This window comes from Delphinapterus leucas, unplaced genomic scaffold (genome assembly GCF_059928025.1).
Source record: "Delphinapterus leucas isolate spDelLeu-1000000601 "Yukka" unplaced genomic scaffold, BTC_Dleu_Yukka2 spDelLeu_asBTCV2_sq25, whole genome shotgun sequence".
NCBI lineage: Eukaryota > Metazoa > Chordata > Mammalia > Artiodactyla > Monodontidae > Delphinapterus > Delphinapterus leucas.
The window spans coordinates 15,538,144-15,552,227 of record NW_028322234.1 but is presented as its reverse complement, the minus strand read 5'-3'; the positions used below and the strand labels follow the sequence as shown (position 1 = coordinate 15,552,227).

The window sequence follows — 14,084 nt, the reverse complement described above, 5'->3', positions numbered from 1 at the left end:
GGGAAAAAAATCAGAGCAGCTGGCAGCGCAGCGGGCAGTGGTGGCCGTCCGGGCGCTCGGGATCGCACGCACGTTCGCGCGGGGTCCCAGCCACACACGCGGTTCCTTTGCCATCCTCAGAAGGGCCGGCGCAAAATCAGGCGAGTGAATCGTGAGCAGTCAGGCGGATTGGGGTGCCAGCCCGGGCCAGGGCGCGGGTGGGCGGCGGGGGGGGCGGGCAGGACTCGGCGCACCCGGCGCCTTGACTTTGCAAAACTTTCCGGGACTCTCGGCCAGCACGGGCGCACGCGTCCCCCGCGCCAGGGCTGCCCTACACGCGGTCTCGGGCTCTGCCCCCAGCCCTGCCGGCCCTTAGGAGTCGCCCCTGGCAGCACGGGCTCGTGCAGGGGCGAGCGGAACATCCCTGGCGCCCCGCGGGGGTCGCGCCGGCTGGGTGGGGGAGGGCCCGGCGAGCCGCGGGGGAGGATGTCAGGCTCCGCGCCTGCGCGCGGGGTGCCCCGCGATTCAATTGTCGCGCCCGAGCCCGATTTCGCGCGCCCTTAGTTCCCCGGGCGCGTCTGGGCCAATGGGGAGCGAGCAGGGCGGGACGGCCGGCCGCGGCGGAGCCAATGATCGAGGCGGCTCAAGTGAAGGGGGCGGGACTTGGCGCGCGGGCCCCTCGGCAGGTCCTGGCGGTGGGGGTGGGCGTGGGCTCGCCGGCTTGGCCCGCGCGGGCGGGCGGCGGAACAAGAGGGGCTCGGGGCCGTGCGTCGGGGTCCGGGAAACGCAGGCTGGAGCTCGGGACAGCCGTGGGGCTGAAGTGAGTAGCGCTGCGCGCGCGGGGGCGACCGGGACGGGGCGGCCGGTTGCCATGGCCACCACGGGGCGGGTGTGTCGCGCACGCGCGCGGGGGCGGCGGCGGGGGGCCGCGAGCACCGGGGGTCCCGAGCTCCCGGGTCTCTGGTGGGCTCCTTCCCCTTCGGTCACACTTAGTTGAGTTCCCTGGGACTTCTGAAGTTCCAACCCGAGCCGGACTTTTGGGTTCCTCTTGCGTCAGTATTTATCCAGGGAATGAATGAATGGATGAATGAACAAACTCGGCCCCTGACCGTTTGGCTGTGTCCCCCTTCCTCCTCTGGACGCTGGTGTTTTTTTTTCCTCTGTGAAAGGTAGGGTGGGTTGACTGAGTGGTCCAGGATGCTTTTTCCTCTCCGCTAATTTCCTCTCCCTTCTCAGTCCTCCACCGGTGCTACTCACTAATGCATTAACTCCTTAATTCACTCAGCCAGGCCCTGGGCCAGCCGTGGCAGTCTAGGGGGATTACGGGGCTGGGAGGGCGTTCCAGGAGTTGCCCGGTGTCCACAGTCTGGACATTAATAGCAAGGATGACCTGAGTATGGCACAGCCCGGTGGTGGTGGTGACGGCAGAACTGACCGAGGGGTCCTGCTCTCTTGTCCTCCTAGCACCAGCAGGCACCATGTGGATCCAGGTTCGCACCATGGATGGGAAGGTGGCCCACACTGTGGACTCCTTGTCCAGGCTGACTAAAGTGGAAGAGCTGAGGAAGAAGATCCAGGAGCTGTTCCATGTGGAGCCAGGCCTGCAGAGGCTTTTCTACCGGGGCAAGCAGGTAAACCCGCCCTGCAGGCTGCCCGCCTGCCCGCCCAGCACCTTTGTTCTTGCCTCAATCCAGGCACCGCACACACACTCTTCCCCTGTCGTCCGGTCCGCTTCTCCACAGAAACCTCCAGTGTCTGAGCGAGGAACAAAGGCTCTCGACTCCTAGACTGACACATCAGGCACTCGAATCTGTTGCGTCTGGGGGCTTTTAAACTCCCAGCCCACCCCCCCACCCCCGCCTTTTTTTTTTGACCCTCCCCTCAAAATAATTTCTAGAAAAAATAAGTTGGAGGTGGCCGATGGAGGGCTGATGAATTTCGAGGAAGAGCCTAGAATCAATACTGAGACGCTAGGACGGAAGGGACCAGGTTTTTCTTTGAAACACGCATGCTGATGGCCCACGGTCTGCACCTATTTAGCTTCCGACCCCCACGGGGTTTTCTAGAAATTTGGATCAGCTTATTCAGAGTCGGAGATGGCGCTTGCTAATCAGGAATTTCCGCCACTTCTGGGCCTCCTCTCTGGCGGCAGCGGGGCCGCCCCTGATCAGGGGTTTGTGCTTTCCGCGGGCTCAGCTGGCCCTGCTCCTAGGTTTCCTTTCTTCGAGAGTCCCCCACCCCACCCCCAGCCCCTGTAGCAATTGAAAATGGCCACCCTTGGTTTGTGGGCTGCCCACTTTGGGGACATTTTCTCTAGTGGCGCCCCTGAGGGTGTCCATTCTTGTTGGTGCGTGGGCAGGGGGGACGGCAGGCCAGGCTGTGAGTAGGATTTCCCTGAGTGGGAGATGGTCTGACAGAAAGTGTTGTTCCCATCTGCTGGGGCCACCCTGGAGTTGGGTGGCCTGTAGGGACCTCGGCATAGACAGCGCATGGGATTAAAAGTGTTCAGTCGGGCTCTCTGACTTTGTTGTTGTCGCGTTTTGAACTGGGTGCTGCCGCCATCTGGTGTCTAGATTGAAAAATAAATGCTTCCCGCCTGGCCAGGATTTTTGAGGGCTGGGAGGATCCTGCCTGCCTCCTGAAAATGAGACCTGATGATTGATTTCTTGGGCTTGAGGCGCCCTCTGAGACCTTTAACCTCCTTTCTGTGCGAGATACGAGGACTTGAATGTCTTAAGCATCTGAGTTAACGCTCCCCGCCTTGGGGAGGGAAAGCCGAGCTGGCGAACTGGGGGATTTGACTGCGGTCACGTGCGTGGCGCGGGTGGAGAAAAGGCAGGGCCGCGAGTGGAGCTCCCCTGAGATGCTGTTTCTCTCCCCTCTCCTCCAGCGGGGGCTCATCTTTGCAGCATCCAAACTGATTTTGATTTGCCTCTCAGTCTTTGTGTTCAGCAGAAGGTCCTTCCACCGAGTTTCTGAAGACCGCCTGCGGGCACCGGCTAAACAGTTCGTGGCATCATCCAAAGGCGGGTTGGATCGAGTTCCCTTAAGTTCAAGGCAGTGAATATTTCTGGGTGCCTGCTGTGGGCTGGGCACCGTGCATTTTAATCTTTACATTCAAAGACATGCAGAAAAGTTCAAAGAGCCATGAACACCTAAACACCTACCCGTGGCTCTTAGCACTGACATTTCCCACGTTTGCTTTATCACTGCAGCTGTCTCCCTTGCCTCTATCCGTCCACCAATCCATCTTATTTTGGGGGATGCATTGCAGAGAAAGTTCCAGGCACTGGTTCACGTCACCCCCTAAACCCTTCAGCATTGCCTGTCCTTAACTAGAGTACAATGTTTGTTTGTGGTTCTTGTTTCTTTAGATGTAATTTGCATATAGTGAGAGACACGTCTTAAGCGGACTTTTGGAGTTTTGACAAATGTCTACACCCATGTAACCAGACCGCTGCCTCCCTGCATCAGGAACATAATAGGTGATCCACACGAAGGCTTACGAAAGCCTTCGTAACGTCTGTGTGAGTTAAAAAGTGTGATGATAAGCATCGTGCCTCTAATCATCAGGATATCTGCACTGGGAGACAGCTCTGAACCCTGCCTTGCTCCTCGTAGCACAGCTTTTGAAGTTCTCAGAAGGTTCCACGTTCCCACGGGACCTCTAACTGCCACTCGCCCCCTTCCCTGCGTTCACTCTGCGTTCAGCCCGCTCAGCGGGCCGATGCGCAGCTGGTTCTGTCTTCCGGGTAAGGAGGCCAGGCCTCAGCCGTGATGCAATTTCCCCAAGGTTGCGCGACCAGGAAGTGGCCCAGCCTCACCGGAGGTGTGGACAGGGCCAGGAGGGTGGGGAACAAAGGCACGCAGCAATAGCACCTTGAAGCAAGTCAGGTCTACAAACAGACTGGGCTAATCACCATAGGAAGCAGTGCAATTTCCAGCGGGTGCAAGAGAGCTGTTGTTTTTACGGAATATTCTAGAGAGTGTTCGAGATCCTTTCCCTTCTTTTGTTTTTCCTTTATAAAGGAACGGCATCTCAGTCCAAGGTCTGCAGTGAGGTCGAGGGAGCCAATAATGCAGAACAAGAGTTGAGTCTTTCTCCAGGATATGGGAGGGTTTCGTGGCGGCTTGCTTGGGCTGAATAGGTTGGTGGTTATGTCACTTGATTGACGGAAATGCAGGGAGCCGAATGGGGGAAGGGACGCCAGGCCGCCGGCCCAGCCTGGGCGAAGGCGAGAGGCATCTGGCGCCTCTTTTTTTTTTTTTGGCCGCCCGGAAAAGTAACAGTAGCTGTCGTTTGTGGCGCCTTTAACGCAGTCAGGTACAGTGGTTGCGCTTAATCTTCCCAAGTGCCCTGGCCAAGTGTCTCTGGCCAGGGTCAGTCTCTGTGCTTTCCCATCAGGTGGGGCTAATTGCGGACCCACCGCATGTGCACGGTGAGAATTCAGTGAGGTCATGGATGCAGGGATGTGCAGGGAGGGGGCTGGTGTTTGAGCTTCGCGCCTGGTTCACGGTAAAGGAGCAATAAATCATTTGGTGCAGGGCCTTCCCCTGGGCACTGCTGACATCAGGGCCAGATTATCCTCCGTGGGGGGCCGTCCTGGGCGCTGTGGGGTGTGGAGCAGCCTCCCTGGTCTAACCTAACCCACTCGATGCCAGGAGCCCTCCCCCAGTCGTAAAGATCACAAAGTCCCCAGATGTTGCCAAGTGCTCCCTGGGGGCAGAATTGTCCCCAGTTGAGAACTGATGATTTAGTAGGTAATTTACTTAGGAAAGCAGTCTGAAAGATCAGGTGAAATGGCATCCTAGGAATGGCCTTTGGAGGGTCACTCATGTCACAGTGCCTCACCAGATGTCCCTGCTGGATTGGCTTTTCCTGAATGTCAGCCTGTTTTCCCAAAGGACAGGGTTAGGCGGCAAATAAGACAGTCTCCTCCTGGAGACCTGTCCTTCCGGCTGGGCTGCATGAGGGAGGGTCCCTCCCTCCCCACCCCCAGAGCTCCTGGCTGGAGACATGCCCTCTAGGTCAGGGATTAGCAAACCCTTTCTGTTAAGGACCCAGCGGTAACTGTTTGTGGGCTGTGCGATCTGTCCGCTCACGTCTGCCATCGAAAGTCCTGAACTGAACACCGAGCACAAATGAATGGGTGTGTCCTGATTCAGGTCGTAGTAGAACTTTATTTACAAAACAGGGACAGCTGGAACTGTCCCGCTGGCCAGGGTGTGGCAGTTACTTGCAAGCTTCCTCCTGGGGTGGTGGATCCAGGTTGTACCTCAGGAGCAGGCAGCCGTGGGATGTGCCGGACCGCGTCTCTCTCCAGGGCACGGGTGCTCACACTGTTTGGACTAAGGACCCCTTTCCACCCGCCAAAGTGATAGAGCACCCCAAAGAGTGTTGTGGACGTCCACCATATCTTGTCGTTTCTTATCCTATTAGAAATTGGAAGCTGAGAAAACACGAGGGCACGTTCCCTTAGGCACAGGCTCTGGTACCCCTGCAGGATCACGAGGCCGAAGATGGCCAGTGACATGACGATGTCACCACGCGATAGATAGCCTAGGCCTTGCAGACCCCTGAAATGCCGCTCCAGGGCATAGCCTCGGCTGTGGCCCGGCGGGGTCAGAGAGCAGAGTTCACTTGTCAGGACCTACCCGTGGATGGGCTGGGACGTGAAGAGAGGGTCGTGCCTCTGTGTCGTGTCCCCCTACCCCGCCCTGGTGGGAAATGTGCCCCTGTGCCACGGCCGGGATCCTGCTTCGTACCTTTTCTTCCCTCCCTTCCCTGTCCGTCCATCAGTCTGCCTGGTCTGAACCCCAGGTTGCTGCGGAGGCCTGGAGGCCTAGATGGGAAGGTGTGGGCTGGGGCCATAGCCCCAGGAGGGGAGGCCGCATGGTGTCTCACGTGCTTTCTCTCCCAGCCCGGCCATCGGGCGTTACAGACCCCCCTGCCCTCCTCTGGCTGGAGGTCCGTCTTGGCCTGGAGCTCACGCGCCCTCCTAGGGGGCCTGCGGTCTGGTTTACACCCTCCACTGCTCTTGATGGCTGCCTCTAAGCCTGCAGGAGAACCACCCCTTGCCAAGCCCAGGGGTGTTTATAGCCTGTGCTCTTTACCTCTGGGCAGCACTCAGCGCCTGAAAAGTATCCCCACAAAATGCCCCAAGGGGGCAGAAAGTGAGCCGGAAGTGTCACTGTGGTGAGCTTTGAATCCAGGCTTCGGAGAGGAAGCTGTGTTGTAAAGCGGTCTCTGTGTTTTATTTCACTTTGTGCCATGCGTGTGCCCAGAATTCCCAATGTCCGGGAAGCTTCCCGATTAAAAAAGAGAGGGATGTGATCTAAATGCCCTGGGCGGCTTTGCCTTTACACCTGAATCTGCGGAGCAGGGTCACCTGCCCCAAACCATGTGTATATGTTTTACTACAGGCAGTTTAAGGGATTTTCACCTGGAATTTTGGTTATGCAGGATTTTAACTGCATGTTTAATTTTAACGTGAGAACCTGCAACCTCAGGTACTGCTCGCCTGCCATTCACTGTGCGCAGCTTTTATTAATGCCTGTAGCCTCAGTTGGAGTTTTAGGGTCTTAGAAGGAACCTAGACTTGGCACATTTGGTCCCTTTTCCTGGGGCCAGCCCTCCCCCGCCACGCTTCCTGACGGGCTGTGCACAGCTTCGGGCCAGCAGCGTTGGGGAGAGGGACACCCGACACACACCCTCTCACCATGGCAAGCGGTTGTGCGAGCGCCTTCCTGCCCACTGCGGGGCCCTTCTGGAATGTTCCAGAGGTGTTCCCAGGAAGCAGTCAGACCAGCCTGTGCATTCCGTCCTGTAGGCAGAGCCCTGGGCCAGCCTGCCCCAGCGCGTGGCCCCTTCCGTACCCAGCCCACCCTGCTTGTGCCTCTGTCCAATGTGCACTGGGAGGGGGGAGTGTGTGTGTGTGCGGGTGTGTGGGTGTGAGTGCCTCTTGTCTCTCGGGCTCTCAGACCCGTCACAGACGTGTGAGGCTGGTATCATGGGTAGAAAATGCCGGGAGAGAGGAGACCAGTGGGTATGCAACCCGGCTCCTCCACGGCTCCCTCAGCGGGTCCTTGGTCCGGTCCTGACCACCCCTGCTCCCTGCTGCTCCCTGCACACCCCCCGCTGCCATTCTGGTGCATTCCGCTTCCCCCCCTTAGCTCTGCTGCCCCATCTCCCGCTTGACCTCCGTCCTAGTGCTCCTTGCAAAACAGAAGCCCGGCCCCGGCTCGCCCCCCCGCCCCGTGCTTCCGTTTATTTCCCATCCTCTGAAACCATCCTCCCTCCCTTGACGTGTGTGGCAGACGCATCTACTTTCCTGCGTTTAACTGTCACACGCAGCTGTGTAACATGCCTTGGTAGGAACCAGTCACGGTTTTGCTTGCAAACGATGCTGCCGTGAGCATAGTGGGCGCTGGGCTACCTGTCCCTCCAGTGCGCACCTAAGGGCCTCTAGCTCAGTGGTTCTCACCCGGGGCCATGCGGCCCCGCTGGGAACACTGGGTGGTGTCTGGGGACGTCTGTGGTTGTCACGACTGGGAAGCTGCTCCTGGCATCGAGTGGATGGGGCCAGGGAGGCTGCTCCACACCCCACGGTGCACAGGACAGCCCCGCACAGAGAATGACCGGCCCCGAATGTCCGCAGTGCTGAGGGATGTCTCCCTAGCTGTGGAGGCACTGGGCACCGGGTGCCTGCATCCTGTCATCGTTTTTAATGACGTTTGGCTTACTCTCTGCTGGTTTCCTTATGATAGTGGTGCTGGAGACACTTGTCTTTCTCCATCTATTTTTATTTTTTCCATCTACTTTTTTTTTTTTTAAGAAATTAACAAACTTTATACTTTTAGAGCAGTTTTAGGTTCACAGCAGAATTAAGAGGAAGGTAGAGATTGCCCATATACCCCCTGCCCTGCCCTCCCCCCCCACCGTGCACAGCTGTCTCCCACCAGATGGTGCATTTGGTACAACTGATAAACCTATGTTGACGTATTAACATCACCCAGAGTCCATAGATTACATTTGGGTTCACTCTTGGCGTTGTACACTCTATGGGTTTGGACAAATGTGTAATGATGTGTATCCACCGTTATGGTGTCATACAGAATAGTGTCACTGCCCTAAAAAGCCTCTGTGTTCCGCCTGTTCGTCCCTCCCTCCCTCCCTCCCTCCCTCCCTTTACCTCCTGGCCGCCACTGATCCTTTTAATGTCTTCATAGTCGTGCCTCTTCCAGAACGTCTTATAGTTGGCATCATACAGTCTGTAGCCTTTTCAGATTCTTCTTTAAAAAGAAAAAAAATCTTTAGTGGGATATAATTTGCATACCATACAATGTACCCATTTAAATTGTGCAATTCCCTGGTTTTCAGTGTATTCACGGGGACTTGAACCATCACCACAGTCGATTTGGGGACATTTTCATCACCTTCAAAGGAAGTCCTGCACCGTTTATTGATCACTCCCTTACCCCCCTCCCCAGCCCGTGGCCACCGCGATTCCAATTTCTGTTTGATTCCTCTAGGGACGTCCTATCCGTGGATTCTGGCAGTAGGTGGCCTTTGGTGTCTGGCTTCTGTCTCTGAGCATCGTGTTCTCAGGGTCCATCCACAGTGTAGCAAGTGTCAGTGCTTCACCCCTTTTTAGGGGGATGGCCACCCTGTGTTGATCCATTCACCCATCAGTGGACCCTGGCTTGCTCCACCCTTGGGCTTCCGTGCGTCATGCTGCTGTGACCACACGTGTCATCTCTCCCCGCTGTCACGGCTGTCCTGGGTCGGCCCCGTGTTGGAGGGCTGGCGCTCTCTCACTCCCTGGCCCCCTCTGACATCTGGGCCGTGGTGGGCACATTGGAGGCTCTTGCTGGGCTCTGGGTGAACAGGTAGCGTGGGCCCGGATGTCCAGGGTGGGCTTTGGAGGGACCCTGGTGGCCCCTGCAGCTGCAGGCAAGTGTTGGTGTGTTCAGATGTGCCTTTCTCCGGAAGAGGGGTCAATCAGCCATCTGATTCTCAGGTTTGCAATGAATAAGATGAATAAGGATTAACAACTACTGCAGCGAGTGCCCTGGAACTTGTCTTCCCTGTGACCCCAGGTGCTGTTTGCATATCAATGGCAATCAGCCCTTTGAACCACCAGCTTTGGGTTGAAAAGTGGGAAGGAGGGAAAGCCGATCTTTTGTGTGTTCTTCCTTCCTTTAGGGCACCGCTTCTGAACCAGGTTGTTCTGCCTGGGGGCACTGGGTGATGTCTGAGGCCATCAGTTGGTTGTCACGACCGGGGTGGGGGGTGCTCCCAGCATCCAGGGGGTGCTGCTCAACCTTCACCCCCTGCGGTGTCCATGATGGCCCCCCCCCCCCAACAGAGTGATCGCCGGAGGTCAGCAGAGCCTGCCTTAGGGTCTTCTGGAGGCTGAGGGTCATCGTTGGGTGTTGGTGGAGTGCCCTGGGGCAGCTTCTAATAAAAGCCCCAGTGCAAAGCCTTTTGTGCCCTAGGGGTGCCCTAGAGATGCAGTTCAGAAGACAAACTCCTTCACACACCTCATGAGTCACGCCTGGTGCAGATTGTAGAGCCCCGCCAGCTCCCAGGCTCCCCATCAGCCAGTGACTAGTGTGGGTGGAATTCATTAGCACAAAGGAGTTAATAGAGAGGCGGCCTGAGTGGATGAGGTTTGAACTAGAGCCTTATAAGGCACCTGATGGATGCACGGGGCACCCACCCTTTGGTTCATGCAGGCCAGCTTCCCCGCCTCGCCCTCCCCGGCACTGTGGAGATCAGGGCAGGTCATTCTCTGTGGGGGCCGTCCTGGGGATCCTTAGCGCCCCCAACCCTATCATGACAACCAAAAACGTCCCTAAGGCATCGCCCAGCGTCCCCTGGGGGCAGGATCACCCTCGATTGAGAGCCAGGGGTACAGGTGATGTGTGTTTACTGTAACAGAAGTTCCAAAGCACATAAAGTATTAACACCTCCCCTGATACCCGATGCGTAGCCACGGCACAGCGGGGTTAGGCTGTGTGCTCCCGGGGAACGTTCCCCGAGTGGCAGCAGCCATCCTCACTTGAGAGGGCCTGGGGACCCTGAGGAAGTGGTCACTGGGCACCCCGGGGCGTGGGCAGGTTTTACTTGCCGGTGGTCTGTTCCAGGGTGGAGCCACCGCGAGGGCTGGTGCGGTCCTTCGCCCATGGTGAGCTCTCTGCTGACCTAGTCCTGTGTCCCTGCAGATGGAGGACGGCCACACGCTGTTTGACTATGACGTCCGCCTGAACGATACCATCCAGCTGCTGGTCCGGCAGAGCCTCGTGCTGCCCGCCCCCAGCGGCGGTGGCACCGGCGGTGGCAGCAAGGAGAGGGACTCTGAGCTCTCCGACACGGACTCTGGCTGCTGCCTGGCCCAGAGCGAGTCTGACAAGTCCTCCAACAGCGGCGAGGCCGCGGCCGAGCCGGAAGGGAAGGCTGACGAGGATGAGTGGGATGAGACGGAGCTGGGCCTCTACAAGGTGGGGCTCCCGCGGAGGCCGGGGTCGGTGTGCTCCGCCCGGTTGGCGCCTGTACCCCTGGAGCGCCCCCCAGCCCTCCGTCCCCGAGGCTGGGCACCCCCGTCCTGTCGTGACCATCTCCCCAGGGTTCCTTGGCGTAAACATAGGTACTCAGGGATTCCTTCCTAACCCCTAAAGTAGAATCCCGTGTCCGGGCCTGTGGGTGTCTTCCCTGTGGTCCTCGCAGGGGCTGTCAAAGTCCTGATCAGCTGCCATCCTCCCCCTAAGATCATGACATTTCACGGAAGGATCTGGATTCCCAGCTTCTACGGAAAAATGGGCAGTTCTGGCCTCCCTGGGCCACGTGGCAGGGGTGTTCTGCCCCCAGGGACACTGGGCGGTGCCTGGGGACATCTGTGGTTGTCATGACCGGGGTCACCTGGCATCGAGTGGGTGGGGCCAGGGATGCTGCTCCGACCCCTCCATGGCCAGGGACCGCCTCCCTCTGGAGAACGACCCAGGCCCCGTGTCCTCAGTGCCACAGTGAGAAGCATCCGGGCCCAGGAACCAAAGCAGGCTCTTGGCGGTTTTGCTCGTCAGGCATCCCTTCCCTGGGCCGAGTGAGAGCTCTCTGCCCCCGCAGGCTGGCGAGTACGTGGACGCGAGGGACACGAACATGGGCGCGTGGTTTGAGGCCAAGGTCATCAGGGTGACGAGGAAGGTGCCGGCCCAGGACGAGCCCTGCAGTTCCACCTCCAGCCCAAAGCTGGAGGACGACATCGTCTATCATGTGAAATATGATGAGTGAGTATCCGTGGGGCGGGCGGGCCTGGGGCGGCGGCTCCATGGATGTGGGACCTGGACTTTGGAACTGCCTTGGGGGTGATGATCAGGATTCGAGACCCCACCCTCGTGCTCCCAAACCACACAGAGGCTCCCCCCCCCCCCCGAGGACCAGCGTCGTGGGGACCTCGTTGGAGAACCCTGTCCAGTCGTCCCCTCAGGGTTGCAGTCTCCCTGTTTCCTGTGCCGTCTTCTTCATACCACATAGCACTGTGTGAAACCATCGTAGGTGTCCTCTCTCTCCCTCGCCGGAATACACAGTACTTATAGAGCACTCACTGTGTGCCAGGCCCTGCGATAGGCATGAGGGATTCCTGTCTGTGAACACAGAGGGTGTCTGAGTGGGCTCTGGCGGCTGTAACAACATACCATACCACAGGCTGGGCGGCTTCAACCTTAGCCGTTTATTTTATTTTTCATTTTTTGCGGTACGCGGGCCTCTCACTGCTGTGGCCTCTCCCGTTGTGGAGCACAGGCTCCGGACGCACAGGCCCAGCGGCCATGGCTCACAGGCCCAGCCGCTCCACGGCATGTGGGATCTTCCCGGACCGGGGCCCTGCCTTTTTGACCTCATTTAACTTTGATGACACCCCCTAAAGGCCCTGTCTCCAAATACAGTCACATTGAGTGTTAGGGCTTCAGTGTATGAATTTGGGGGATACAGTTCAGTACCTAACAGAGGGCAAGCGTGCCTGCCTACAGGGAGCTCACATTCTGTGGTTCTCTGCTGGGTCCCTACTGTCTACATCCTAAGCTTAGCTCTAAGAATTACGGGAGTAATTGGATGAGTGAATCGCAGTTTTTGCAACATTCCCATCCTCTTGGTCAGGGGTTGCAAACTCTAGTTCTCAGACCAGATCTGGCCCGCAGCCTGTTTTTGTAAATAAAGCTTTATCGAAACACACCAATACCCATTTGTTTACACCTTGTCTGTGACTGCTCTCGTGGTAATAGCAGCCGAGTTGAATGTTCACAACAGACACCTTCCGATGACAAAGCCGAAAATATTGACTGTCTGGTCCTTCAAAGGAAAAACTGGGCAGCCCTTGTACTTGGTGGTTTGTTAGGAAAAATAATGAGTACGAGGCTATAGAGCTAGTCTCAATAGATTTGGGGTTGTCCCCCTCACAGCTGAGGCTTAACTTTGTTGCTAATAGAATATGCTACTTTTAGCTCAATTATTTTATGCCTTTTTTGAGGCGGCTGGAATATTCCTGCATATCCAGAATAATGACTTCCTATCATTTTCTAATCTCTAGTATGTTGCATTTACATAAACGAAATGATGTATATCCCTTTACAAAAATCACTTTCAACACATGTATGTGGAAGAAGTTAAGTTCTTCCCTCCTCGCATTTCCTGCTGTCTTAGTTTCCTATGGCTGCCGTAACAAAGTACCACTAGCATTGCTCCGACAGTTTATTCTCTCACAGTCCTGGAGGCCAGAAGTCCAAAACTAAGGTGGCGACAGGGCTGTGAATCTTCTGGAACCTGAAGGGGAGAATCCTTGCTGCCTCTTCCAGCTTCTGGTGGGACCAGCAGTCCTTGGCTTGTGGCCACATCCCACCAGCCTCTGCCTCCTCTTCCTGTGTCGTTCTCCTCTGTCTGCGTCTCATCCTCTCTTCTTGTAAGGACATCAGTCACTAGGTTTAGGGCCACTCTATTATGACGTCATCTGAACTCCTTATATCTGCAACGACCCTATTTCCAAATTAGGTCCCACTCCAAGGTGCCAGGTGTTGGAATCACAACATAGGTTTTTAGAGGATGTAGTTCAACCCACAACACCTTCTGTAATTGGAACGTGTCACTATAGCTGTGTGTTTTTGTTTTTGTTTGTTTGTTTTTTTGCGGTACGTGGGCCTCTCACTGTTGTGGCCTCTCCCGTTGCGGAGCACAGGCTCCGGACGCGCAGGCTCAGCGGCCATGGCTCACGGGCCCAGCCGCTCGTGGCATGTGGGATCTTCCCGGACCAGGGCATGAACCCGCGTCCCCTGCATCAGTAGGCAGACTCTCAACCACTGCGCCACCAGGGAAGCCCTAGCTGTGTGTTTTTGACACCAGCAAATGAGATCATGGGGAGGGGGCTTTCCAGGCTGCTGTGATAAGCACAACCCAAACCCATACACCAGGCGGCCCTCTCTGCCTGGCTTCTCTCTCTCGTCAAGGGAGTGAGGTCCCCTGGCACCTGGGGTCTGAGCGTGGGGCTTTCCCCCCCTCCCCCAGCTACCCGGAGAACGGAGTGGTGCAGATGAACTCACGGAACGTCCGGGCTCGCGCCCGACACATCATCAAATGGCAGGACCTGGAGGTGGGCCAGATGGTCATGGTCAACTACAACCCTGACAACCCCAAGGATCGTGGCTTCTGGTACGATGCGGAGATCCTGCGGAAACGTGAGACCCGGACGGTGCGGGAGCTGCACGCCAACGTCAGGATCGGGTGAGTCAGTGCCTGCCGGCCTCTGCCTGGCCTCTGCCTGGCCTCTGCCTGGTCTCTGCCTCCTCTCTGGGTCTCCACGCCCCACCTGCTCACCCCGCCTAGGGAACTGTCTCTGGGCCCCAGGCAGAGATTTCAAGCTTCCTTGTTCTCTTTTGTTTGTCGTTTTGAATTTGGCAAACAGGTGAAAAGTCTAAAAGGGGCAAAATCCAGAAAGTACCGAAGGCCACACAGTTAATATTCTCCCTTCTCTTCTGTCCCCTGATCACCTTGTTCTCCTCTTTCTGGAGACATGATGGTTTCCGGCGTCTTCCAGGGCTACTCTGTGCACAAACAGGCC

General features: G+C 57.1%; 1 protein-coding gene across 5 annotated transcripts in view; it reads left to right on the top strand.

Annotated features, from left to right (window-relative positions):
- Positions 1–14,084, top strand: part of UHRF1 (ubiquitin like with PHD and ring finger domains 1) — a 32,694-nt gene continuing 18,610 nt past the window's right edge. The window contains exons 1-5 of one of the 5 annotated variants that reach the window (XM_089905615.1): positions 1–140; positions 1,444–1,610; positions 10,207–10,482; positions 11,105–11,265; positions 13,532–13,747. In XM_089905615.1, the coding sequence (XP_089761741.1) occupies positions 1,458–1,610; positions 10,207–10,482; positions 11,105–11,265; positions 13,532–13,747 (806 nt within the window). In that variant the 5' untranslated portion in view covers positions 1–140; positions 1,444–1,457. Of the gene's footprint in view, positions 141–709; positions 800–895; positions 1,149–1,443; positions 1,611–1,903; positions 4,304–10,206; positions 10,483–11,104; positions 11,266–13,531; positions 13,748–14,084 lie in introns of those variants that run through there. The other 4 variants (XM_022557472.3, XM_089905612.1, XM_089905613.1 and 1 more) reach the window with 4 other exon arrangements.